General features: G+C 53.2%; 6 protein-coding genes across 6 annotated transcripts; 3 read left to right on the top strand and 3 right to left on the bottom strand.

The window, feature by feature from the left end:
- Positions 1-2,418: 2,418 nt before the first annotated feature.
- Positions 2,419-6,727, top strand: BP01DRAFT_237905 (GTPase-activating protein BUD2). The gene is made up of 2 exons (XM_025571248.1): positions 2,419-5,588; positions 5,644-6,727. Exons 1-2 carry the CDS (start codon positions 2,765-2,767, stop codon positions 6,606-6,608), a joined length of 3,789 nt encoding a protein of 1,262 aa, XP_025432799.1. The 5' UTR covers positions 2,419-2,764; the 3' UTR covers positions 6,609-6,727.
- Positions 6,728-7,473: 746 nt separating this feature from the next.
- On the bottom strand, positions 7,474-9,765 carry BP01DRAFT_337231 (WD domain protein). Its single transcript, XM_025573276.1, has 3 exons — positions 9,117-9,765; positions 8,103-9,042; positions 7,474-8,007 (listed from the first exon to the last, which is right to left on the bottom strand). The coding sequence occupies exons 1-3, from the start codon at positions 9,667-9,669 to the stop codon at positions 7,788-7,790; spliced, it is 1,713 nt and encodes a 570-aa protein (XP_025432798.1). The 5' UTR covers positions 9,670-9,765; the 3' UTR covers positions 7,474-7,787.
- Positions 9,766-9,910: 145 nt separating this feature from the next.
- BP01DRAFT_355217 (uncharacterized protein) lies at positions 9,911-11,908 on the top strand. Its single transcript, XM_025574632.1, has one exon. It carries the CDS (start codon positions 9,994-9,996, stop codon positions 11,821-11,823), a length of 1,830 nt encoding a protein of 609 aa, XP_025432797.1. The 5' UTR covers positions 9,911-9,993; the 3' UTR covers positions 11,824-11,908.
- Positions 11,909-11,935: 27 nt separating this feature from the next.
- On the bottom strand, positions 11,936-13,103 carry BP01DRAFT_355216 (uncharacterized protein). Its single transcript, XM_025574631.1, has 2 exons — positions 12,420-13,103; positions 11,936-12,297 (listed from the first exon to the last, which is right to left on the bottom strand). The coding sequence occupies exons 1-2, from the start codon at positions 13,002-13,004 to the stop codon at positions 11,965-11,967; spliced, it is 918 nt and encodes a 305-aa protein (XP_025432796.1). The 5' UTR covers positions 13,005-13,103; the 3' UTR covers positions 11,936-11,964.
- A 2,538-nt stretch (positions 13,104-15,641) lies between these two features.
- On the top strand, positions 15,642-17,592 carry BP01DRAFT_292849 (RNP domain protein; the record flags this gene model as incomplete). Its single annotated transcript, XM_025571709.1, has 8 exons — positions 15,642-15,861; positions 15,968-16,034; positions 16,245-16,338; positions 16,396-16,539; positions 16,598-16,649; positions 16,736-17,181; positions 17,237-17,390; positions 17,453-17,592. 8 exons carry the CDS (start codon positions 15,642-15,644, stop codon positions 17,590-17,592), a joined length of 1,317 nt encoding a protein of 438 aa, XP_025432795.1.
- A 1,834-nt stretch (positions 17,593-19,426) lies between these two features.
- On the bottom strand, positions 19,427-22,640 carry BP01DRAFT_237747 (SLM1 family PH domain-containing protein). Its single transcript, XM_025571247.1, has 3 exons — positions 21,705-22,640; positions 21,158-21,645; positions 19,427-21,092 (listed from the first exon to the last, which is right to left on the bottom strand). The coding sequence occupies exons 1-3, from the start codon at positions 22,237-22,239 to the stop codon at positions 19,617-19,619; spliced, it is 2,499 nt and encodes an 832-aa protein (XP_025432794.1). The 5' UTR covers positions 22,240-22,640; the 3' UTR covers positions 19,427-19,616.
- Between the last annotated feature and the right edge of the window lie 2,132 nt (positions 22,641-24,772).

Genomic DNA, 24,772 nt, shown 5'->3' with positions numbered 1-24,772 from the left:
AGGAGGGCGAAAGATTCGAAGTCGAGGAGAATGCAGATGAATGCGAAGAATAAGAGGGACGAACATGTATGAGGCCTGGAAATTTGCTGCTGAGTTTTCGTGGATATTCTGGGAAATCATGATTCGGCAAATACTTGGGAACACGATTCGTCAGGGGGAAGGGGTGGAAACACACCGCAGCAAGAATTCAAACAGAAAAAGGAAAAGAAAAGTCTCCATCCATATCAGCAGTGGTATATAGGCGGGTTGAGAGTCAATCAGCACTTTTTTACTCCTGAATTTCGCAGATAGAAATGATTCAGATGCCTTTTATGAGAATTTGTGCTTTATAGACTGCAGTGGCCTTTTTTGTTCAAGGGGTGTCCGGATGGTGTCTACCGGTAGTGGTCAAGATGATAGCAGACGGCCGCACAAAATGTTGAAGCCCACAATCACTCCAACCCATAAGCGCAACAATAGTGGATCTCAGCCTCATGCTTTTTGGGCCCGGGATTTTTCCTTACCTCCAGGCACTCTCCTTCCCCTTCTAGATAGCTGCACAGTCTCCGTACTTGGTGGTAGCTACTCTGGAGCGAAGTTGAATCGATCAGGCCATTGAAAAAATCCTCATACCCCCGTGGATTCATGGCGATACGAAGCCTCAGTTGTTCAATTGAGAGACAATGAATAGACATTCCAGGTCGTCAATCAAAATCAAATAGGGTAGTGCCTGGGGACATTCTAACCTACGGAGTACAACCACATCTCCAGTTACCTAGTAAGTTAGTTACTCACATAGTAGTAATTACCAGCTAGGAGTGGTGATAATAATGCGCCAGCCAATGAGTGGCAGTAATTGTTTGAGAACAATCTTAGTTCTAGTTCTGATTGAAGTTCCCTGAGGCTTCTTCAGTCTTCTTCCAAAGCACCCAACCAAGATTCCCCCTGCATCTTGGCCGAATTGGCATCTCGCCCTCTCTTTTCTCACCACCATTCATTACCCATCCATCGCATTACTATCCGTATCCTATTCTTGCGCCATCCGGCTGGCTCAGTAACCCTACCCAGGGTGAACAAGAGTGTATAGTAAGTGCTTGTGCTTGTTCCCCTTTGGTAACCCTCTCGCCGTTGGGTTTCTCGCATTTTAGCTTGATATTTGCATGATTCCTTTTTCCTTCTCGAGTGGGAGCAACACTGGGATCACCCCGGAGGAAGGAAACTTACTCTTTGCTGCACGCCCACAGCTCTATCAGCTCCATCTACAGAACACTTTTCTCGCCAACGAGTTACTATTGACCCGGGACGGTCAATTGTTCTTTTTTTTTCAATTTTCTTCTTCTTCTTCTTATCTCCTTTCGGACCTTATTTCTATTTCTTTTTGCTGATTGTCGTTCAATTGCACCTTCTTCCCGCGTTGCTTCGTTTGTTTCTATCTGTCTCTGTCTGTCTCTCTCTGGCCCACGGCCTCAAACACCGCCTCCCGGTTTCTCTCTTCCTACTCTCTCTCTTTCTCTCTCTCTCTCTCTCTCTCTCTCTCTTTTTTCTCTTTCTCAATTTCTCAGCTCTCCACAGCCAAGCCAACTCTAATTGCTTACTTCGTCCTACCTTTCTCTTCTTCCCTCTCTCTCTCTCCCTCTTTTTATTTCACTTGGCTTACCTACTATTCGCCTCCACGTCTTTTCCCCGGCTTGTTCCCTTCCCACCTCCCTCCCCCCCCCCACCTTCACTATCATTATTGTTACCACAAACATCACAACCACCACCCATCATCGAAAAGACCAGTCCAGCCCAGCCCAAGTCCCAAATTGTCGTACGAAAATGCATCAATGCTGATGCGGGATCTGCAGCTTTCACCACGTACATGGTCAGGGTCATTGATCTTCCACTCCCTCCACAATCTATCAATCAACCTCCCCTCCACCCGCAAAACCGTTGTCGCGTTTCCTCCAAATATTGAATCCTTCGAGCAGAGGGTAACAAGGCGCAACACGCTTCTTTCAACGGATGCAGGTGTGTTTTATTGTCCCACCATTCTTCCGCCCTTCATATTTCTCCCCATATGTCTCCATCTTTTTCTCCGCGGGCTCCAGTGATATCACGCTTCCCGGTGGTTCGAACCAAACCTTTGTGCCGACCGATTCCTTAGTACGAGGAGGAGTACCTTACAGCTGCTGTCATGATCATGACCTAATCTCTCACCTGCCTTCCCCCCCTCCTGAATGAAGCTTACCAATGTCTTTTAATTTTGCAGCGAACCCGTGAGTTGACACTCGACGGTTCGAGGATAGGAGTAAGAGCGCACTGATTAGCGATTTTCAACCCCTCGACAATTTGCTACGCCTCCTCCCGCCCACCCATTCAACAACTGCCACCGCACCCAAAGTCAGCGCCAGCACCTTTTCCCACCACCTCCTTTCACTCGCCTATTCGAGCACCATCGCTGTTACTTCCTCCATTTGACCCAGAAACAGTCGATCTGTAACCTCCTCATCGCTTGTACTCCCAAACACGCCGGCCTCGACCGAATGTGCGACTTCACATCCTTTCCTCACCCCGGACTCCATGCGTTCAGCTAGCGACCCATTGGACGACAAAGGCCCTCAATTGTTCGAGGACGGTTGCGCAGCGCACGTTGGGTGTCAACGTCCTGCAACGTAACAACCCCGCATCATCTCATTGTCTCGTCGGTTTCTGTGTCTCGGCTCGCCTGTCTGCGTTTTCTGTAGCGACCCTCGTTTGAGCGCCGCCGCTGCCGGTTCCGTCGTGTGTGGTTGGAAAAAATAAGATGGAGCCGGAAAGTTCCAACGGGTTCAAACGGAATTCCATCCACGGAATATACAGTCGTCCAGTCGAACGGCGCCCGAGCAAGAAGTCTTCCTCCAAGGACCGGCATGGGATGGTCTATCCGGAAAGTTTTAGAGATACAGGTATTCGTACAGTGACCCCGGACCCCGAGGCCGGGAACCATTCTACTTCCTCAGAAGCGGAGCATCAGGCATCAAGTGCAGCCCCTTCCCCCCGTGCTGCCGCTCGGGCAAGAGCCTCCGATCGTGAGGCCCGTCGCGAATTCTACTCGCGCCATTCGGCCGGCGACGAAGACGAGCAGCCACCACTGGAAGTGAAGGCACAGCGCGCACGGTCACGGACCACCACCCTGGATGATCAGCGCAGTGAAATTACCAACAGCACTTTTTTCAGATCCCGAAATCGGTTGGGTTCTGTCAACACCGCAACCCCCCAACCCAGAACACCCGACGATCCTACGACATCGATTGGGTTTCCATCCATACAGTCACCCACTTACTTTAGCCATAGCCTTGGCCGGCAGCGGTCAAGCAAGCCCCCGGGAAGCTCGAACTTGGTGACGAGCGTATCGGCCAATCAAACGCCCTCCCCGCTTGCCAGCACCGATGCTTCCAAGATTCTGCAGCTCATGAAAACAACTTGTGGAAGGATGCACGGCATTCTTTCGTTTCGGACTGCATCTACAACCGCCTGGTCGTCGGGATATTGCGCCATCAATGTTGCCACGGGAAGCTTAATATACCAAGCTAAAGGAGAGCCCGCGTTGGCCAAGACGCTGATTCCCGATCTCCGTGGCTGTCAGGTTCGCACCCTAGTCGACCCTGAGACCCGCACCAGCTATCTCAGCGTGTCGACTTTCACCTCTGGCTTGGGGGTGGAGTTGAAGCCTCATGTGAGCGAAACATTTGATTCCTGGTTGGCAGCGCTGTTATGCTGGCAGCCGATCCGACCGAAAGGGGTTCAGAACAAGATGACGAAACCACAATCGGTGGTCATTGGAGACCGTCGCTTGGTTGATCGGAGGAGAAACTCTGAGAGCACTGTTCAGAAGGAAGCGGCAATAATCAAGGTTGGTAAAATGCTTCTTTGGCATCGGCCGAGCGTCTCTGGCGTTCGACCGTCATCAGGGCGTCGTGTGTCCACGTACAGACAGCAAAGGGCACTTTCTGCGTCTTGGACACGAGTAAGCTGCACCTTGCAGGAAAATGGCGCTTTCAAGCTTTACACGGAATCAGACATCACCCTGGTCACTTGCGTTCAATTATCACAACTCTCCCGCTGTGCGGTACAGCAGCTGCACTCATCCGTCTTGGAAGATGAATTCTGCATTGCAATCTACCCGCAATATGCGGTACACTCTGCTTCGGGCTTGACGCGTCCAGTATATCTAGCTCTCGAAAGCCGCGTCCTCTTCGAAGTGTGGTTCGTTCTTCTTCGCGCGTTCACTATTCCGGAGCTCTATGGCCCTGAGACACCGGTAGAAGAAGAGTCTCCGAAGACTCCGGGATCAAGCGAATTCAGCGTCGCTTCAATCGCGGATATGTTCCGGATTGAGAGAGTCCTGGATGTAAGAGTTACAGAAGCTAAGCTTTACCGCTGCAGAACCGCGGAAAAGACACCCCGCAGTCGAAAGCAGTCTCGGTCGCATAGCAACTCGGCCCCGGCCTCTGCAGTGAGCGATTACTACACCGAGGTTCTACTGGACGGCGAGATTCGGGCCAAATCCGCCGTCAAGTACCGTACAGCAAACCCTTTCTGGCGAGAAGATTTCACCTTTAGTGATCTTCCCCCTGTTCTCTCACAAGCATCCATTCTGGTGAAAACTATCAACTCAACCCAGAAGGACTGGTCATTGATCTCGCATGGCTCTTATGCCTTGGGCCACGATTCGAACCCTCTGCGCTCTTCAGATGACGTAGAACTCACTTCCCAAGATGCCACCTTCGGTAGAGTGGATCTGAGACTGGACGATTTGCAACCGGGTGTTGAAACCGAAAAATGGTGGCCAATCCTGGACGATAAAGATCAACCTGTGGGTGAAATGCTCATGAGGGCTCGGATGGAAGAGACTGTTGTACTCATGTCACAAGAATACACACCAATGTCCGAATTGCTTCATTCCTTCACCAATGGCCTCACGATAAATATGGCACAGGTCATGTCATCTGAACTCAACCAGCTATCGGAGGCGCTATTGAATATTTACCAAGTTTCAGGGACGACAGTCGAATGGATATCCGCTCTAGTAGAGGACGAAATCGACGGGGTGCACAAGGAGTCGACGGTAAGTCGACTACGCTACACATCGAGGATCCACTCCAACGACGCAAGAGACTCGGCTCAGGATCGCGAAGTTCTCGTTAGAGACCTGGGCCGAACTGCGACTGTGGAGGCAAACCTTCTATTTCGTGGTAATTCACTCCTGACCAAGGCCCTTGATTATCATATGCGACGACTCGGAAAGGAATATTTAGAGGAGACGATTGGAGAACGACTTCGCGAGATTGACGAGACTGACCCAGACTGCGAAGTCGACCCTTCTCGTGTACATCGTTCCGATGATCTCGACCGCAATTGGAGAAATTTGATAGCTCTCAGCAATGGTGTTTGGAAGTCGATCGCAGCGTCGCCGTCTAGATGTCCCGCCGAACTGAGACTCATTTTTCGCCATATCCGGGCATGCGCGGAGGACCGATACGGTGACTTTCTTCGGACCGTCACGTACAGCAGTGTTTCCGGGTTCCTGTTCTTGCGGTTTTTCTGCCCGGCAATCCTGAATCCGAAGCTCTTTGGTTTGTTGAAAGGTATGCAGCCCAATGTTGTTGGTCACCATCCGCGTCAGCGCTAATGCCGGAACAGATCACCCGCGCCCTCGTGCTCAACGTACCCTGACCCTCATTGCAAAGGCCTTACAGGGCTTAGCCAACATGACAACTTTCGGTAGTAAAGAGCCTTGGATGGAGCCGATGAATAAGTTCCTGAACACGAACCGGTCTGATTTCAAACACTTTGTGGATGCGATTTGCGCCATACCTGCTGATCGTCCGGCCCCAATCGTAACTCCCTCTTACGCCACACCCATCCAGATTCTGGGCCGCTTACCTCTAACTTCACGCGAGGGCTTTCCTAGTCTTCCCTTCCTAATTGACCATGCGCGAAGCTTTGCCAATCTGATTAGCATCTGGCTGGAATCGGCATCTGAGAGATTGAACGAATTGGAGGAAGTCGATTCCGCTGTGAGCAAGTTCCATGAACTGGCGCTCCGGCTCCATCAGCGAACGAAGGATTGCATGAGCCAGGCCGAGCAGGCTGAACGTCCAAGCGGAAGCCTAGAGGTCAAGTGGGAAGAATTGATCGATTCAATGGAGCGGTCCGCGACCTTTTATGAAGACAGCTCCAAGCCGACAAGTCCAGCGACGGAAGCGGCCGTGGCGGGATCTGCCTCAGTAACAGGTAGTCATCGCAATTCAATCGGCTATTTCACTTCACGGCCGTCCCTTCCGCGTCGGTCAACTGACCATGCCCCGGAGGGTGAAGAAGACACGCCCCCTAGTTCCTCGTCCGCGACGTGGGACCAGACTCGGGTGCCCTTCACGATTCCTCGGTGGGCGGATCCGCGGGATAGTACCGGCAGCTCAAAGAACTCCTCGACTTATTCTCTCGAATATCAAGAGCCCTCCAGATCCAGACGCTCCAGCATCACAAGGGAAACTACAAGTAAATATCGTTTCTTTGACTTTGTTCCCGCCACGTCTCGGCGCAAGGCCAAAGACCGAGATCAAACGCAACAGCAGTCCCGTGAAGAACAACGGAGCGAGACATGATTATCCAGCTCATGCTTGAGCTGAACATGAGCGCCCCAACATATATGACATATACGCGGACCAGGATTGGCCCGACTGTTATATGAGCTTGGCGATAATTGCCTCGCAAAGCAATGACAGCTCCGCAGGAGCTGAGCCTCTATTCTTATGATAGAACGACGAAACGGTTCCTGACTGCCCGCCGACAGAGAAAGGTGCGAAGCTCGGCTGAAAGCAAAACATATAGCAGGTGGCAGAATTATCGTTTGTTGGTCTTCTTCCCCTTTTCCTGTATAACACAAGAGATCGATTCAATTATCGAAAGACCTGCGTCTTCTGATGTAAATTTTTCTTCTCCGTCTTCCTCCCATCGTCCCTTTCTTCCTTCATCTTCATCGAGTCTTTCATCTTCAATCAGCATGTGCCCCATGATTTCACGTACTTCGCCTGTGTAGCCCTTTTTCTTTTTTTGGAAACCATTTGCTTCTTTGGTCATGGTCTTGATACCCTGCTCCAATGGGGACTGTTTGATTTTGCGTCATTTGACTCATCCAAGGACGTGTGGACAGCCCACTGGATATATTGAACCCTCGAGATTAGGGGGTGTTTCGAACGAGACAGAGAGAGAGATCAGTCTTCTTGACGAACCCCTTTTCTGTTTCTGTTTCTTAAATTCCTCCCCCATCTTACATCTGCTCCTTGTGTAAATAGCGTCTTCTCTTTTGCTATAACCTCTCCCCATCCGCTCTGGGTATAGATGACACGACGACTCCAATTGAACTTTAGATAACGATCACTCTCTTGTTTCAGGTATCGGTGTAATTCATAATCATTGATTATTCAAGTCTTGAAGTATTCCCCTCGTAAAACGGGACAGAACAAAAAAGCCAGGTTGAACCGCTTGCTTGATTATGCATGAAGACCCGTGATTCATCATTGAACCCCATCCCCATCACGCGCATGCGCATTCACTTGCCTCGCACCCAGGCAGTGGAAATACAACTTGAACTAACAAAGTTACCCACATCTATCCACGGCCGCTCACCGAACAATCCACCACCTCCCAACCCCCTTTCGACGGCCCAAACCAAACCCCAAATCACCAGCGCGCTTCTCCAAACATGTAAGTAACCCAACTCATACTTGAAGCGTCGAATAAATGATGAGAGAATGAGCCCAGCCCCAAGACTGTACTGCAATTCACATCCACAGACAAATCTTCCCGCTAGCCGTCCCGCCGGCCACCCAATTCTTACTCCGATGGAAGACCGCGACCGCCGGCACGGCCGTGATGCCCTCGCCGCCGAGCTGAGCCAATTGATCGCCCGAGGCACTGTATACATCGACGAAGCGGTTCATGTTGCCGATGCAGAAGCGCTGGATGTGGGATTGGGGGTTTTGTTGCCATTGGGGACGGAGGCTTGCATCATTCGTTAGCTATAGGTTTAGTTGAGGAGGGTGGGTGATTCAAGTGCCAGGAAAAAGGGGAGAGTCGGGCGGGGGGGAAAAACATACATCGTCACCCATCTTCCTGTCTGGCAATTATGCCGGACGACTGTTTGGGGCTTGAGCTCGTCTTCGGAGAGGGTATGGCCCTTGGTCCAGGAGTTGATACCCTTGGGTCCGCTGAGGTCGTAGATCTTGATGGTGTCGTCGTACGAGGAGGTAGCGATCTGCCCTGCGCTATTAAAGGCGGCGTGCGAGACGGATAGGCGGCTGTAGTGCTCGCCGATTGGGGTCCATGTTTGTGTCTCGTCGTCGTTGTTATTGTCCTCGTTGTTGACTTCGTCCTGCTGCTGCTGCTGCTGCTGGCGTCGGGTCGAGCGTCCAGAGGGTGTTGGGGGTGTTTTTACCGGGCCTTGCAGCATGCGGAGATCCCAGAGGCGCATGGACCGGTCCAGCGAGGCGGTTGCGAAGTAGTGCGGTCGGGCTGGGTAGAGGGAGAACCCCCCGATCTTTTTCTCGGCGAGTCGCCAGGTGGTCACGGATTGCGGCTTGGAGCGCGCGAGGCGCGTGTCGTAGCGCCCGAACTCCCCGTCCAGGGTCGTCCAGTAGAGAACGTGCGGATCGTCGGCGGCCATATCGAGGCCCGAGATCGGGACATCGTCCGTCGTGGACTCCGGGGCGTACTGCTCGACGCTGGTGGATTTCTCGAGGTCGGTCGCGCGGATACTGCTGTCGTAGCTGGCGGTGTAGACGCGGGTCGGGGTGGAGGGGTGGATGTAGATGGAGCTGATGGTGCGGGTATGGGGCTTGAGGGTGGTGAGACTGGGATCTGGGTCTTCGTCGTCCTCGTTCTCGTCGCTGGATTCCTCGGCTTTGATCATGCTGGTCCGTTCTTGCGAGGCGTCAAGAATGCCGAGGTGGCCGAGTTTGTCGCCCGCGAAGACAAGCGGCTTGGTCTCTGTCGGGTGGAAGGCCATGGTGTAGATTCTTTCCGGCGTGAGCTTGATGCCTAGATGGTGAGGGTTGTGGTTAGCATATAGAGGCAACCTGGAAGTAAACCGGGGACCGAGGGGGAAAACACACGGTTGGGCTCCCACGCCTCCCACAGCTTCAGCCCACTCATCTCCTCTCTCAATGCTTTCAGCTCCTTGTCAGTTGTCTGCTCGATATCCTCCTCGTCAAAGGTGCGCTGGTACGGCATCGCCACGCCCTTGGTGACCACATCCACCCCGATCAGACTTTCCCCCGACAGCTTCTGTCCGTACACCACCATTTCATTGAACGAGAAAGCATCCGACTTGCGCACGCGCTTCGCCCGCTCCGCCGCCTGCAGCGCCGCGTCTTCCTCCTCCGCTTTCCGCTTAGCGACCTCGCTCTCCGCCGCAATGCCTCGCAGCCGCGACGACATGCGGCGCGGCACCGGCGACGCCTCCTCCTGTTTGACGCGCTTCACGGGCGTCTTCTTCTTCTTCGCGCGAGCGGATTGGTCCCGCGACGAAGGCGTCCGACTGGGCTGCATCTTGGGCGGGAACAAACCCGAGGACTGCGCCTCCAGGGAGAGCTTCTTCAGCAGCGCATCGCGCTCGGCAATGTTGGCCAGGCGCTGCTTCTCGAAGTCGGAGATCTCTTCGCCCATTGTTGCCCTGGAGAGGTGTATGCTAACTGCCGGCAAGTTGAGGAAATGTCAGATTGAGGTTCTGACACAAGATGAATGGCGCACGCAAGAATGAGGGGCGAGAATTAGTTACATTTGCCATCGGGACAAGAAAAAAAGGCGCGCGTTCTGGATGTGCCGCGTAAGCACGTGACTTTAATGGGCGGGCGGGAGGCAGAAGCAGAAGCAGTGAAATTATTTCCTGGCCCGCGCGGGAGTTTATCGGTGCTCCATTTTTTTAAGTCCGCAAAAACCTGGGGGTGTTTTTCTTTTCATTTATCTTGCAATTACCACGGCAATAGTAAGATGAGTGCTCGCAACTCTGGCGCCTGGCTGGCCCTGGCTCGCGTGACTCGCAATACCTCTGTCCCATTCCTCTATCAGACTCGCACACTCTCCGCTGTGCCTGGTTGGCGATATCCGCACTGGCGCGAGCACATTCAAACAGCGTCGATCTCGACCGAGGCACAACAGCAGCGACAAAAGCAAGATGCTACTACAACAGGATCTTCGGGCAGCTCAGCAAACGAAAGCACACCATCGAAACCCCGGTCCGGACGCCGCAGTTTCCTCAAACGCAAAGCCGCTTCGGTATCTCCTCTCGCCGACACCACCACCACCGCAGCTCAGCCCTCCATCACAGGCACTCAGCGTCCCGTAATGACTAGCAGCGAGAAACAAGCCTTTGGTGAACTTCTCGAGACGCTCGGCGTCAAACCCGATACTCAAGCCGATGCTCCATTGGCAGCCTGGCCACCGCCGCCACCGCAACCCTCAAGCGCTGACGTTTCCTTCTACAACGAATCCTCTGAATCCTCGGCCGACTCCGAGTCCCTGTCTAAGGACATCACCGACGAAGAACGCCAGGAAATCTCGCAAATCTCCGCCATCTTCGAATCCGTCCTCCAGGATCTGAAGGAGCGCAAGGTCCGGCAGCAGCGGCAGGAACAGAGGAAACTGGAGCAACAGGGCAAGTCATCCCTGGTGATGGCGGACTCGACTTCGTATCATGCGGGAGGCGACGATCCGGCTGCGTTGCCGGGGAGTACATCGATGGTAGAGTTCATCGAGACGCGGATGCGGAGCGGTGATTTCGTCAACGCGCAGTTGGCGGACTGGGTTGAGCGACGACTCGTCACCTCGGAGCAGGCGGTCGAGGCAGTCGTGCTGCGCGAGAGTCGCGTAATCGAGGCGGAGATGCAGAGGTCGGTCAGGAAGATCAGCGGTGACAGGAAGATCTGGAAGACTTGTCGTGAGACCATCTTCCCGCTCGTGCGTGTTCTAGAAGAGGATTTGGGGATGGGAGTGGCGCCTGATAACGCGGACCAGGCGGATGAGATGGAGGTGCAGGACAGCCAATCTGGGGAGATGGTCTTAATACCGGAGGAATCATCGTCGGCGAGCGTGGAGGAGCAAGCCCAGGGTCCGGAACAGGCGGTCATTGAGTCACAGGAGGCCGAGACGCCGGCAAATGAAGATGAGGAAGTACAGCAGGAGGTGGTGGTGGAGGAGCAGGAGAAGGAGGACGAGATGACTGTCAATGAGAGGATCAAACAGGCCGGCGGGAAGTACAAATTAACCGTTCCTGCGGGTGTCCCCGTTTCCTCGGTCGTGGCCGAGCTCTATCCCAAGATGCTTTTGGCTGCCTTTCGCCTGCTGAACCTGCACTTCCCGATGTCGTCACTCATCGGCCAGTTCCGAGCCACTATCCGCCTGATGGGTCCCACGTCCGCCATGCTGGGCGGCTCGACCGGGCTCTACAACGACCTCATCTACTTCTACTGGCGCGGGTGCCAGGATCTTCCGGCTGTGGTTGCCCTCATGCGCGAGATGGAGGTTACGGGTGTTGAGCCGGACGCACGTACGGTGCGTATCTTGAGTTCAATAAACACGCAGCGCACGCGCGATCTCAAGACGCACTGGCAGCGTCATGTCAGCTCGCTCCCGGCGCGGAAAGATCCGTCCGAGAAGGTGCACGTAGGCCGCGAGACGTGGTGGGACCTGGCGCCCAACCGCAAGGCCTACTGGATCCTGTGTGGGAAGGATGGGTATGTCGACAAGTTGAAAGCGCGGTACGAAGAGCTGCAGCGCAACGAGCAGCCGGCCAAGGCCTCCCAAAGCCGAAGCAAGGCATAGTGTAAGCTCTGTAGAGAGCCTCAGAAAGATCGAATATATTGTACAGTACTTATACAAACCCTATGAATAGAACACAGAATTCTCCGGTTACCAATAAGATTATTATTCAGGGTGCTTAAAGAGTCCGTTGTCTCTCTCTCTTTAGATCTTCAACCCCCAACTCCGCCCCAACCCAACCGCCGTCGACCCCATGAACCCCAAACACTCCCTCACCCCCGTAAGCTTATTCCCGACAGCGCGGGCATCCGCCCATCTGCGCGCCACGAACTCCTCCGTGTCGCGCAGTCCGGCGCTCGTGTCGCGGGTCATGACAAAGTCCGAGGCGGCGTACACGGCCGCCACCGCCATGCGCTTCGAATACCACGAGGCATCGACGGATTTATCGCCGGCCAGATTGAGGATATCGTCGGCCAGGGCGTGGAGTTCGGAGAGCGAGAGGGGGATGTTTTCACCGAGGGACATGACCGCCAATGCCTGATTTGTGCCATATGAGTATTAGTGGTTTTTTCTTGCTGGGTGAAGGTGTATACGGGGGGGTTCCTTTGAAACAAACCCTCCTATACCCGAAGAGGATGAAGGAGGAGAAGCAAACTTACATCCTGCCACTGATCCTTGACCTCCGCATTCATGCGCAAGCGTTCCATCAACAGGATCTGAATCTTGTCGTCGACGGAGAGCACGGGGCCACCGCCGGTGGAGGATGGGAGCAACAGGCCGTCGGATTCGACCTTGGAGCGGAGGAGGCCGCGGCGGCTGGCGAGCCAGAAGAGGATCAGATCGAACTCGGCGCGCGGGAGGAGCTGCACAGAGACATCGAGAAAGCCGGCGTCGCGGCAGCCGAGGGTGAGGGCGTCGCGGGAGAAGCCGTGCGTGGGGACGTGGTGGAGGGCGGCGGAGAGGATGGTGGTTTGCGAGTTGGTGTAGTCGTGGGGCTGAGTGGGGTGGTGGTCGGAATGGTAGGCGCGGGGCTTAGGCGATAGTTTTGGACTTGTTTTTTGAGAGAGGCGAGGAGTTGTGAGCGAGTTGGGTTGGGTGGTTGTGGTGTGGATTTGCGATTGGGGTTGGCATTGGCGGAGATGGTTACGGGGAGCTGAGGGCGCCAGGGGAAGTGCGGTGCGGGGGGTGGAGGGATGGAAGAGTCCTCTCCGGGTAAGAGTGAGGAGGGAGGTTGGACGGGTCATCTTTTCAGGAGAGTGTTTCTTTCTTTCGTTTTCGCGATTGTTGAATCGGAGAGGGTATGGAGGCAAGTTGAGCAAAAAGTAGTGGTGGTGGTTGGAAGAAAGTCGGATGTTCGGCGGGAGGAATTTGTTAAGCGGTGGCCTGAGCGGAGCCAAGATTGATTGACCTTCAGCTGGCCGGGTCCGAGTATACGGAGTATTCGGAGTCTTCCATGATTCATTATTCATACTACTGCGTCGGCTAAGGGCTACTAGTAATGTTCTCAATTGACTTGGCACTAGAGTGAACTGTAGATCTTGGGTGAAATCAAGTTGGCTGTTGGTCGCGAGGTGATGGAAACCATAGGGATAGTTATGGAGGCGCAAGCTATCATAGTATCATAGTATGTCCATGTTGACATCTTTTATTCAAGTAACCAGTCGGATTGACTTGATTGAACGGCAGCAGCGTCAATTATTTTCGATCTGACCGATCTTACTTGTTTACTACTCCGTAAATAATCATTAATGTAAGTCGGCAATCTCCAATCTAACGGACTACTTCCGACTAGTTCGTTCATCTTATCTTTTCCTCCCTTCCCCCCCGCCCTTTCATCCTCCTGTCATCATCCGCATCTGCATTCCACATCCTCTCCTCCCATCCACTCATCCACCTCTCACTTCCACCCACACCACACACCTTTATCCCCTCAAAGCCATTCTCCTTTCCTTCTCTCCTCCCTCTGAACCTTTGCTTACTGCCGACTGGACCGTTTGTCCCTGTTCAGAAATTATCATGGGTGGGTTATCTCTCGTTTGCTATCTGCTCGCTGTCTGTTTACATTTACTGCCTTCAACATCCAACCATCCATCCATCCCCTCTGCTTCTTCCCTGACCCTTTCCTCTCACGAGCCCATCCGGTGACTGCGCGTTCATCCCTTTTCCCTGTAGACGTGGTCCATTCAAGCCCTTGCCCGAGTAAGAGACATGAGCGGTGGTGAGAGGAGGAGGAGGAGGAGGAGGAGGAGGAGGAGGAGCATGAGTGTGGCGTCTATGCGACCGATTTCCCATGTCTCCTCTTCGGTGGTGACAAGACAGCGGGAAGAAGAGACGCAACAAGGCCAATCACATAGTGTGGACCTGCATGTTGAGGAGAGACAGACACGGGCTGGAACCACCATTGCATTGTGTTCTCTGTCTGTCTGTCTGTCTGTCTGTCTCTCTCTCTCTCTTTTCCACCTTGTCATGTCTACCACTACTAACTACCACCTTATGATTACTACTACTACCACTACTACTACTAACTACTTACCCAACCATCACCAACCAACGAGTGTTCGTTCCACCCTCTAATACCCCCGCCGCCGTCACCCTCCTTTATTTCAGCTTTCTCGTTCTCGTTTTCTTTCTCTACTCTTAACTAACTAGTCCTTCGGCTGACTACTGCCTACTGACTCTTTCTTCCCATCTCCTCCTCCTCTCTTCTTCCTCTACTTCCTCCTACCTCTTCTCTTCCTTTTCCCTCCTCCTCCTGATTCCCCTGCTTACTTGCTTTCTCACCTCACTTGGTTCCCATTCTTATTGCTTCCCATTTCCCCTTGACTCGTCTCCATTCTCCCTACTTTGGTAAATTTCTGAGTGGCTCCTTTGTCTGTTGATTCCCGACCATTGGTTTGGTGGCTTACCATCTAGATCCGGTGTCCAGCCGACGTGTATCGACCTCAGCCAGTAAGTGTGGGATTTTCTTCTTCTTTCTTGTTGTTGTTGTTGCTGTGTATTGTGTAGCGAAAGGACTATTCTGTCTGCAGGGTCCTTTACACCTTGGGACTACAAAGGGCAAAGAGAGAGTATGAGCGAGGGAAGAGATGGACCATCATCAAAGTCTCCACCCGGGCGGTTGTAACAGCTGGGCTGCTGCTCCTCTTCTCCGCCTGGGGCCAAGAAGCACCGACCACCACTGCATCGTCGGCTTCTGTTCTCCCTGATGCTGCTTCAGTATCGCAATTCTCTGTCTGCTGTGATTCTTGTTATCTCTTTCGTGTCACCTTTGAAGCGAGTCTTGATTTTCACTGCCGCTTATTGCCGTTAAATTCCATACGGGGGCATTTCTCCACTGCTCCTACAAGGTTCCTCCAGCCTTGTCTTGCCCGCACCGGGTCAGTCACCTGACTGGACCGCCCGGCAACTCGGTCTGCTGTTGCTGTTGCTGCTGCTGCTGCTGCTGCTACTCCTCTTCCCTTCCCTTCCCAAACTCGGTCCCCATCTTTTATCCTTCCATCTCCAGTCATCCTCTCTCACCACACCCCCCCCCCAAATATCACTTCTTCTCCTTCATTCCTGCTCCCCCCCCCCCCGGAAAACTTTCAATTAAGGACCTTGCGCGCACATTCTCCACCTTTCCCGAATTTTCCCTTTGTTCTACACAGTCTTTTCTCTCTTCCTCTGTCCGTGCCCGGCCTACCTGCCGCGCGCTCAATTCTCGCTCCTCGTCAATGTCTCCACCCGCCTTCGACGATACTGACCACGCCCAGCGCGAGAGGTCTCGTTCTCCCCGTCGCCGTTCTCGTAGCCCCCGACGCAGCCGTCGCTCCTATTCTCCTCGCAGTCGCTCACGCAGTCGTGACGACTACCGCCGCTCCGATCGTCGTTCCCGCTCGCCTATGAGTGCGGCTCAAGGCCCTTCTGGTGGTCATTCAGCTTCTGGCTACGGTGGGCGCAGCAGCTACCCGCCTCCTGCTCGATCATACGAAGAACGCGCCGTTCACAAAGAACAAATGATGCAAGCCGTGCGCGAGTCGTCCCAGCAAGACCGTCGGGTCTATGTGGGCAACCTTTCCTACGATGTCAAGTGGCATCACCTTAAGGACTTTATGAGACAGGGTGAGCAGGGTCACATCGTCTCGAGCGCCTGGTGCGCTCGACCCGTTGCTATGGATTGTGAGGGCTGACTTTGGAGGGGGGGTTTCACCCGCGTCGTGTGTTACAGCTGGAGAAGTTATCTTTGCCGATGTCTTGCTTCTTCCCAACGGAATGTCGAAGGTGGGCGCCAATGCGTAGTGTGGCTGGTTTTTTTCCCTTCTCTCTGCCCTTTTGTTATTCCTGGACTCTTTCCCCTTACCCTTCCCCTTCTCGTTGGTTTGCTTGTTATGGACTGTTTGGGTTGACGGGCTGGGCCTGGCCGTCCGGGATACTGTAGGGATGCGGGTAAGCATGGACCTGATTGTTTACGGTCTATTTGGAACGCGCACTAACTCAGCGGGTAGGATTGTGGAATACGCGACCAGGGATCAAGCGCAAAATGCGGTCAACACCCTTAGCAACCAGAACCTGATGGGCCGCCTTGTCTACGTTCGTGAGGTAGGTGATGTTCCACTCTAGTTCATTGTTCAACGACGACTGACTGGATTGCTCTAGGATCGTGAACCCGAGCCGCGTTTCACCGGCGGACCTTCGCGCGGCGACTTCGGCGGTGCCGGTCGCGGCGGTTATGGTGGTGGTGGATTCGGCGGTGCCGGCGGTGCCGGTGGTGCTGGCGGCCGTCAGCTCTTCGTGTCCAACGTAGGTGCTGCCAGAACGAGCATTGGAATAGATGGAGAACTGATGGCGAGATGTCTAGCTTCCGTTCAACGTGGGTTGGCAAGATCTGAAGGATTTGTTCCGTCAAGCCGGTGAGTCATCCGGGCCAGAAAGGATGCGGCGCCCTTTTCACTTTATGAAACGTGTCACGAAGACCAGACAGCAGCTAATTCTGTAGCTCAACAAGGTGCGGTCATTCGTGCGGATGTTCACACCGATGCTACCGGCCGGCCCAAGGGCTCCGGTATCGTCGCGTTCGAGTCTCCCGAGGATGCGCGCAATGCTATCCAGCAGTTCAACGGTTACGACTGGCAAGGTCGGCCCTTGGAGGTCCGCGAGGATCGCTTCGCTGGTGCTGGTCCCGGCTTTGGCGGCCGCGGTGGCTTCGGCGGCCGCGGTGGCTTTGGAGGCGGCTTCGGTGGCCGCGGTGGCTTTGGCGGTCGTGGTGGTTTCGGCGGCGGCTTTGGTGGTCGCGGCGGCTACGGCGGCGGCGGCCCTGGCTTTGGCGGTCCTGGCGGTCCTAGCGGCCCCGGCTTTGAGGGTGTCGCTTCGGTTCCTCCCAACCCCTTTACCGACTTTGCCACTTCCGGCGGCGAGAAGAGCCCCGTTATCTACGTGCGCAACGTACGTGAACCCCTACAGATTATCCTTTCATGTCGCCAACTAACACTCAACGTAGCTGCCCTGGTCTACCTGCCACGAGGATCTCGTCGACTTGTTCTCGACCATCGGCAAGGTTGATCGCGCCGAAATCCAGTATGAGCCCAACGGTCGCTCCCGCGGCACCGGTGTGGTTCAATTCGACAATGCGGAAACTGCTGAGACCGCTATCGGTATGTGCATGTCCCTTCAATAGATAAGTTGCCCGTGGATCTTATACTCACTGCCTGCGCAGCCAAGTTCACAGGTTATCAGTACGGTGGTCGTCCCTTGGGCATCACCTTCGTCAAGTACCTGAACGTGGGCGGCCCTCCCGCAGACGCGATGGAGGGCCAGGACCCCACGGCTCCTATTACCCAGGACCAGATCATGTAATTGTACCGGGTTGGTGAAATATCTCGGCTTTCGGAGGATTTGTTCGAAAAAGTTTGCGATGTATGACTCCGAGTGGTTCAAAGGATCACCTGTCGGCGCGGGCTCGCGTTTGCTGATTACCTTGAAATATCGCCCCTAGCCTCATTCCCCATTTTCGATATGATTTGTGTTGTATTCATGTCATCGTACATGACGTGTGTTATTGCTGGTTAGCTTTTGTTATATGTTTTCCTTTGATCTTTCGGCGATCTGGTTTGTGGGCATAAATCAGACCTGTCTTGACATTATCGAAGAATGTGTCTGCACCCCGAGTTGAGAAAGGGCATTTGCATCCGATGCCCCTACGATGCCTTCTGCTTCCGACAAATTTGACGACTCTGCACCTGGGTTACGGTTTGAGAATTAGCTGGATCCTCCGCTGTTTGGTAGGTCTGGTAATGTGGCTGTGGTAGGCTGTGGTAGGCTGTGCACAGTAAGTAGGGGGGGAGGTGGGCGGCTTTGTGTTGTTCAGTAAGCACTGCCCGTTGAAAGACTGTCCATATTCCTCTGGTCTTGCTCGAGGAGGACGGAACAGTTGCCACACCCCTCCTCTCTTTATCCACAAATGTTTGTATGTACGATCTAGTTGTATATTATTAGGATACCCGCGCTGGGTTCTTACACATGTGTCCAACAAGACACAGATACAGATATGATGCATATCAACACGCGGACCGTCGAGTCGGTGATTAAATGCAAAAAGCGCTCACAGCAGCTTGTTCTACAGCAAAGCCCTGCCTGCATCGACTGTATATTATCAGCCACTACGGAGTACTCGGTCAAGGAGTGAGTAATGGAGGTCCCTCTTTCTCGGTACTTTCCACGGTGAAGCGGGGAGGGAGGGAAAAGACTATCATCGATGCAAATTTGTCACGTACCCGCTAGGGAGTACCTTTCTGTTCCTAAGTAGTGACTTGGTAGTATTGCCCAAAGTAGCGCAGAGACAGAGACAGAGAAACAACCATGATAAAATGGAATCGATAAAGCAAAGAACCCAGCCTGGATTGAACTTAGATTTCGAAGCAAGGAGAAAAGAGGAAAGAGAAAAAAAAAAAAAAAAAGAAAGAAAAATATGCCTCAGCTTCATTTCTCCGTCACTTCTACTGGTGGCTTTTTCCAGGTGCGAAGCGAAGAGATGATGCTGAGGGCGAGATGAAATATGATACATGAAGTGAAGTAAAGTAAAAACGGGATATGTGAAAGGAGAAAACGCGAAAAGTAAAAGCGCAGAAAAACAAAAAAAATGCAAAAGAGCAACGCAGCAAGCAAATCAGAAAGCAATAACCCATAAAAGCAATTCGCGCGCAATCAAGAAAGAAACCTTCGTAGTTCCCCCGTTTCCTGGACCATTTGCACCTCAATCAACCGACCGACCGACCGACCGACCGTTCCATCCATCCCGCCTGTCCAGTCCGTCCGTTGTTCAACGCCTAGAGAAAAGAAAATGGAAAAGAGAAGCAGAAAACTTCAGCTGCGGTGAAGCGTCACTTGGACCTGTCGAGCTGTACAGTACCCAGAATGCGATAGCCTCAAGCTGTTCTCGCGCGTTGATCGGACCTGTCATATGCGGTGGAGTGCGAGCAACAGCAAGAGTGATTGGGCGCATGCAGACTTGTGGGAGGGGGGGAGGGAGTTGGTCTGTGTGTACTGAATATAAACCAGGTCTGAGAGAGTTTGGGATGGGCTAGGTCAAGGTAAAGATGTTCGCGTCTTTATCAACACCTTCCCCCAAATTGCTGTAATGTGTCATCCTTTTGTTCTTCCTCGGATGTGATTGAAGATAAAAGGGCGCACATATTCGACACCACCAAGTCATTGCCGTCAATTCGTGAGGATGTACAAAGGAAAAGAACATAGGAAATGGTGTGACAAAAGAAATATATGCCTGGAGGTTGACTCTGTTATTAGAGGTTCAACTTTTCGGCATTTTGGCAAACAGCGTACAGCCATTCGCTTTGAGAAGCCACGGCCTATGGTTTCTGCATTCACGGCGACACGTTGTTTGCAGGGGGGTAATGGCCAGGAATCTGCAACTCAAGGGCGGAAACGCTGCTCTTCGTATGTGCTGGAGGTCGTTTGGCACTGCCATTTTGTGGGACTGCCATGTCGGTGGCAGCGGTTCCGACGGAGGGGACAGCAAGAGCAGGCTCATCAAGGTCGGCATTTGTCATGGGCTGCTTGGCTGCGCCGTCAAGTTCGACTCCGACGACATTGACGTCTGGCCCTTCGTGTTCATCGATGGAGGTAGGTACAGTGTTGTGTGTATACTCTGTGCCGTTTGTGGCCGAGGGCGCAGTTGAGGCGCTTGCGCCGCGGTTGCGTTGACGAGTCAGAGACGGATCTCGCGAGCTCGTGGATCCCATCCCAGTCACAAAAACGGCCTCACCAGCATCCCGGTCTTGATAGTCTCGGTCATAGCTTTGCTGCATCGGCTGGGGCTGCTGGTCGGGACCTCCGGCTCCCACCCACGTGCCATAGTAGCTGCCGTGCCTTTCTACTGGTCTGGGATACTCTTGGTTTTCTAGACGGGCTCCATTGACCTCGCCGTCCGTCATGGTGTTGCCGAATGGCCTAGGGTCGGAAAAAGAGCCGGCCGCCGCCAGAAGGTCCCTGTCCCCAGAGCTTTCACCGCTTGAAGGCGACAGAGGCGCCTCTAAGTGACGGTCGATTTGCACATCGCTGGGAAAACGGCCACCGGGTTGACGAGGCTGGGAGGTGGGACGCTCTTGGTACAGGACAGCTGACTCCGCCGAGTACGGGGTCCGGTCCGCCTCATCCTCGTCCATGCCATCACTGCTGTTACGGAAACTGGCTCCGCTCACGGTGCGTACATGACGCCTCACGTACGCATTGCGAGCCTCGCCTGTCTTGGACATGAGGCTCTCGATGTCTTCGTACCAGGCCATCATCGTCTCATGGGACTCAGCGCGGAAAACCCATGAGTGACCCCGGTGCATGGTCCCGGTCTGTCTCCCCTTGAGCATGAACTTGTGTGAGGTTGAGTCGGGTTGCGAGTGCGACCCCAGCTTCTGGTCCAAGAGATTCAATGACATCACCGGTTGTTGCCATGCGACACGGTCGGCAGACTTGAATTCATGGAGATGGGTGGGCGACAGCACATACCAGCCAGGCGTATAGCTCTTCAGGTACTTGCTCTTACGCTCCAGCATACCAGATCGGACCTCTGCGGCGGCAGGGTGGTCCTTGCCTGGATAGGTGATATTCTCGATGTCGCGAATAGGCACTCGTGGATCGACCAGTTCCTCAGTGTCTGCGATGAATGCATTCCATTCATGGTCATGCGGCATCGAAATAGGGCCAGCACGAAGTTTTTCGACGGTATCGTAGGTTTCGTCCGCCTCGCGCTTGAGTATGCTGGCATAGGCGTTATACGCCTTCTGAATCTCACTGACAACAATCGATTCGAGTTCGCGACCAGAGTTCTCCAAGTTAAGGAATGCCTAGACAAGAGTTAGCGTTTCTCGCGCATGATGCATTTGGATACGGGAAGCCGCTGGCGACATACCCGGTGCAGATAGTTCTCTTCTTCAATCTGCTTCTCAATCTGTTTGTCCACGCTCAAGCGAACAATGAAAGGATCACCTTTCCCGGAAGTCGCGGATGGGTCAGTGTCCACAAGACCTAAAGCCTCATGTAAGTGTCGCACGGCCTTGCGGGTAGCGTCAACTTCTTTGTCGACGGAATTCCGAAAATCGCCCGACAAGCCACGGATCTCCTTGGTCTTCTTCTGAAGATCATTACGAAGGCCCATGAGCTGATTCACAACCTCGCTCTCCACCTCGGCCGCCTTGGTTGCTTCCATATACCCCTGGCGGTGAAAATCGCGCAAGATCTCGGTCGCATCTGCCAGACCGCCCGACTTGAGGAAGGTCGGTGGCAGCGATGTGTTGTTCATGATGTTGGAGGCGGACATGAAGAGTTTCGAGCGTGTTTCGTACGACTTCTGGACCTCCTTGAAGAAGATGATAAGATCTTTGAGAATTTTGCGCCATGCTGCTACATGTTAGCATATAATCTCTCGAGTCTCTCTGCAGTTTGGGAGGAGTCCTTACATTGAAAGCGGTTAGCTAGTACCTCGGTCGGACTTCCGTCCGTTGGTACGGGGATATAGAAAGCGCTGTTCGGATCCTCGCCATCGACGCCATACTTCTCTTTGTCGCCTAGAATGAGGCTTCGTACGCTGCCTGCTCGCAGACTTCTCTTGCTCCCGCTGCGACGCATGCTGCTTTTTCTACTAAGAGAGGCCTTCTTTCTTAGTGTACCGGAGCGAGTCGGAGTCGCCGAACGAGACTGGGACATTTGCGAAGCGGAGCGCTGCATATCAGGTCTCGAAGGACCGTCGACAAGAACGGAGCCGCGCTGGCTGGCAGCGTCAAACTCCTCGTGAAAGCGACCGGTGTGAGGGAGAGAGGCGGGGTCGGCGGCGTGAGGGGCGTTGTTGTAACCGGAAGTACTGGCGACAATAGAGTTGGGTCGGGAGCTGGAGCGCGCGCCGTACGCTCCGCGATTTAATAGTGAATCGGGATGTTGAAGGAGGGTGCCATAGGGATCCTGTACTGGCGTTTGCGACCTGACAGCCATAGCCATGACTATGACTGACCGAGCAGGAAAGGGAGCGAGGCGAGGAGGTAAGGAATGGGAGGGAGAGCAAACCAGTGGCGGTCGTCGGCGTGTTGCGAGTAAGAGTGGTTGACGGGCGATGCAAGTCAGCGCAAGCGGGCGGTGCAAGAACAGTCCAGGCCCGTGTGTCGATATCAATTCGGTCCGTCGTTGAGAAAAAAAAGGTCCGTTGCCGGATGCGGGCCGTGTTCAGAGTTATAAAGACGTTCAGAGTAACACTATATCATGAAACGCGCGGGCTGTCAAAGACGAAATGAGAATAGGGAGGACAGGAGTCGGTCGTAAGAGGACGAGTGAGAGGAAAGGAAGATGAAAAGGAGAGTCAAATTAAAAAGAATCAGGCGAATGATCGGATTTAGTAGAGTGGTAGTAGAAGTAGAAGTAGTAGTAGTAGTAGTCGGTAGGTTGTGGTAGTAGTAGCAGTAGTAGCAGTAACTAACGGGGAATAGTGGTTGATGTCGGGAGGTGGTATTGGTTACCAGGCAAACGAAACAGACCTAAAAGGGTCTCTTTTTCTCTCCCATTCGAACCGACGAAGAGAGGCTAGAAGAATGATATTCACTGCGTAGAAAACGAAGCCCACAGTCGATCAGGACGCGACGTTCGGGGGGAGATTGGGTCTCCACTGAGGGAGAAACTAGTTCGTATAGGAGGATGGGCTGGACCCGGAGTATTTAGAGTGGGAAGAGTAGATTGCAATAAGGAGTCTCCAATTCAAGTAGTGACAGGACAATCTCCCGATATGTGCAATTCAGATCGCCGTCAATGTTTCAGGGGGGGAATTTAACTGTGAATCTCGAGTGTAGAGTAGAGAGTAGTGCAGTGTAGTGTAGACTGTGAGTATTGTAGTTGGAGTTTGTAGGTTTAAAAAAAAATAAAACAAAAGAGTTTACACAGTTTCTGCTCTGGCTCATCGGAGGTAAAGTAAAGGGGGGAAGTGATTATATCCAGTGTCAATTTGGATGACGTCTACCCCAGCCAAATGATCCAAATGGTAATGCGACGTTATGACGCTTGGGACGGAATCTCCGGTCCCGACCTCTGACCTTTTTTTTTTTTTTTCTTCTTTTTCTTTTTTCTTCTTCGTTACTCTCTTTTTGGTTGGTGACTTCTTTATCCTTTCGCCATTACTCTCATCATATACATTCTTTAAGGTTCTAATTGTTAAGAAGGAGGGGAGAAGGGCGGGGAGGTTGGCCAGAGAGTACGAGAACCTTATAGAGCCACTTTTTCAACCAAGTATGTGCGCACACACACACAGTATGTACTCCGTACATATCAGTCAATAGGTCTGGGCGCCATTTACTATGGTCTGTCTCCTTTTCCCCCGGGTCTATAAATAATCACATAATCCAGACCCCTCAAGACACATGAGTATCTGTAGACGCCAGTCACCAATCTCAATGACGAGGTATAATGGTGCATGATCGTCCCAGGTGAAATCCAGGATAAATCGCACACAGTATGCACATCCTTTCTCAGAAACCTCATCATTCTCATGACCCTACACAGTATTGCGCCACCCAATGCTGGTGGGGAGACAGATGTGCGAGTCCATTCTCCGTACTGCTTGCTGAAGATGCTGGTGCTGGTGCTGATGCCTATCCTCACTGCCCGAAGCATGATGATCTTAGTTAGTCTGAGTCCCCGTACTCCATAACTTGTACTCCGTACTGTAGATCAAATCTCTCATGCATGGAACGTGGCTGGTGCCATGCATAAGCACCATCCCCCAGTTACCTTACATAAGTGGGATTGTGGCTAGGGAGTTCCCATTTTGTCTGCACAACCAGGCTCCCTTTTGCCCTTTTCAAGCCATGGTCCGCGGGGCGAGGGGTTTGCCCGTCCAGCCAATCTACGGATCGTCTGATACAGTTTGCGCAATTACCGACGAGGTAGCTGTTACTGTGGTGTACTTGCTCTTCTTCACAACCTTCGATGGAAACACCCACCCACCCCCTTTTCCGTCCCCTGTACCGAAACTGAGTGGCAATTCATCCCACAAACCCAGAATATGCACCCAGGAGAAAAGGAGACTCCCGGACGGATCTTCGGGAATGGATCCTCTTCGAACTCCCCCTCTCAGCGCAACTCTTTTTTTCTTTGGTGGTCTTGCCCCTTTGGGTATCGGCGAGGCAGCAATCCCAGGATTCCCCTCGATCCTCGACGTCATGCACGGTTCATCCACTCCATGTCGATCCGGATGGATGCACCTCTACGCGACTACTCCATAAGTTAGTCCGTATACAATGCAGAGTTTTGCGAGGAAGAACCACCGATCTTGAGGCCAGTCTCTTGCTGGTCTCTTATCGATCGCGAAAACGATCGGAGTCAGAGAGCCACATACCAGAGGTCTGTCTGACTCTGATGGGCTCGTTTCTGCAACCGCTCCACATCATACCCTTCTTTTCCCTTCTTTTTCTCTGCGATGCACGCATCCTTGACGTAGTCCCTGTCGCCCACTTACATAGTGCATCCCCCGGAAATGGGACCTTGCTGG

The sequence above is a fragment of the Aspergillus saccharolyticus genome (genome assembly GCF_003184585.1).
Source record: "Aspergillus saccharolyticus JOP 1030-1 unplaced genomic scaffold BP01scaffold_9, whole genome shotgun sequence".
Lineage (NCBI taxonomy): Eukaryota > Fungi > Ascomycota > Eurotiomycetes > Eurotiales > Aspergillaceae > Aspergillus > Aspergillus saccharolyticus.
The sequence above is the reverse complement of the archived record's forward strand: the minus strand, read 5'-3'. Positions and strand labels throughout refer to the sequence as shown.

What these genes read in the sequence shown, in the direction of transcription:
- BP01DRAFT_337231 (XM_025573276.1), bottom strand. Translation starts at nt 9,669, where the DNA reads ATGGGCGAAGAGATCTCCGACTTCGAGAAGCAGCGCCTGGCCAACATT. An exon ending in GGAGGCGTGGGAGCCCAACC is followed by an intron (nt 9,043 to 9,116) that starts GTGTGTTTTCCC and finishes CTCACCATCTAG; the next exon opens with GCATCAAGCTCACGCCGGAA. An exon ending in ACAGGAAGATGGGTGACGAT is followed by an intron (nt 8,008 to 8,102) that starts GTATGTTTTTCC and finishes GAATGATGCAAG; the next exon opens with CCTCCGTCCCCAATGGCAAC.
- BP01DRAFT_355217 (XM_025574632.1), top strand. Translation starts at nt 9,994, where the DNA reads ATGAGTGCTCGCAACTCTGGCGCCTGGCTGGCCCTGGCTCGCGTGACT.
- BP01DRAFT_237905 (XM_025571248.1), top strand. Translation starts at nt 2,765, where the DNA reads ATGGAGCCGGAAAGTTCCAACGGGTTCAAACGGAATTCCATCCACGGA. An exon ending in GCTCTTTGGTTTGTTGAAAG is followed by an intron (nt 5,589 to 5,643) that starts GTATGCAGCCCA and finishes ATGCCGGAACAG; the next exon opens with ATCACCCGCGCCCTCGTGCT.
- BP01DRAFT_355216 (XM_025574631.1), bottom strand. Translation starts at nt 13,004, where the DNA reads ATGACCCGTCCAACCTCCCTCCTCACTCTTACCCGGAGAGGACTCTTC. An exon ending in TCAAGGATCAGTGGCAGGAT is followed by an intron (nt 12,298 to 12,419) that starts GTAAGTTTGCTT and finishes GGCACAAATCAG; the next exon opens with GCATTGGCGGTCATGTCCCT.
- BP01DRAFT_237747 (XM_025571247.1), bottom strand. Translation starts at nt 22,239, where the DNA reads ATGGCTATGGCTGTCAGGTCGCAAACGCCAGTACAGGATCCCTATGGC. An exon ending in ACTAGCTAACCGCTTTCAAT is followed by an intron (nt 21,646 to 21,704) that starts GTAAGGACTCCT and finishes AACATGTAGCAG; the next exon opens with CATGGCGCAAAATTCTCAAA. An exon ending in AAGAGAACTATCTGCACCGG is followed by an intron (nt 21,093 to 21,157) that starts GTATGTCGCCAG and finishes ACTCTTGTCTAG; the next exon opens with GCATTCCTTAACTTGGAGAA.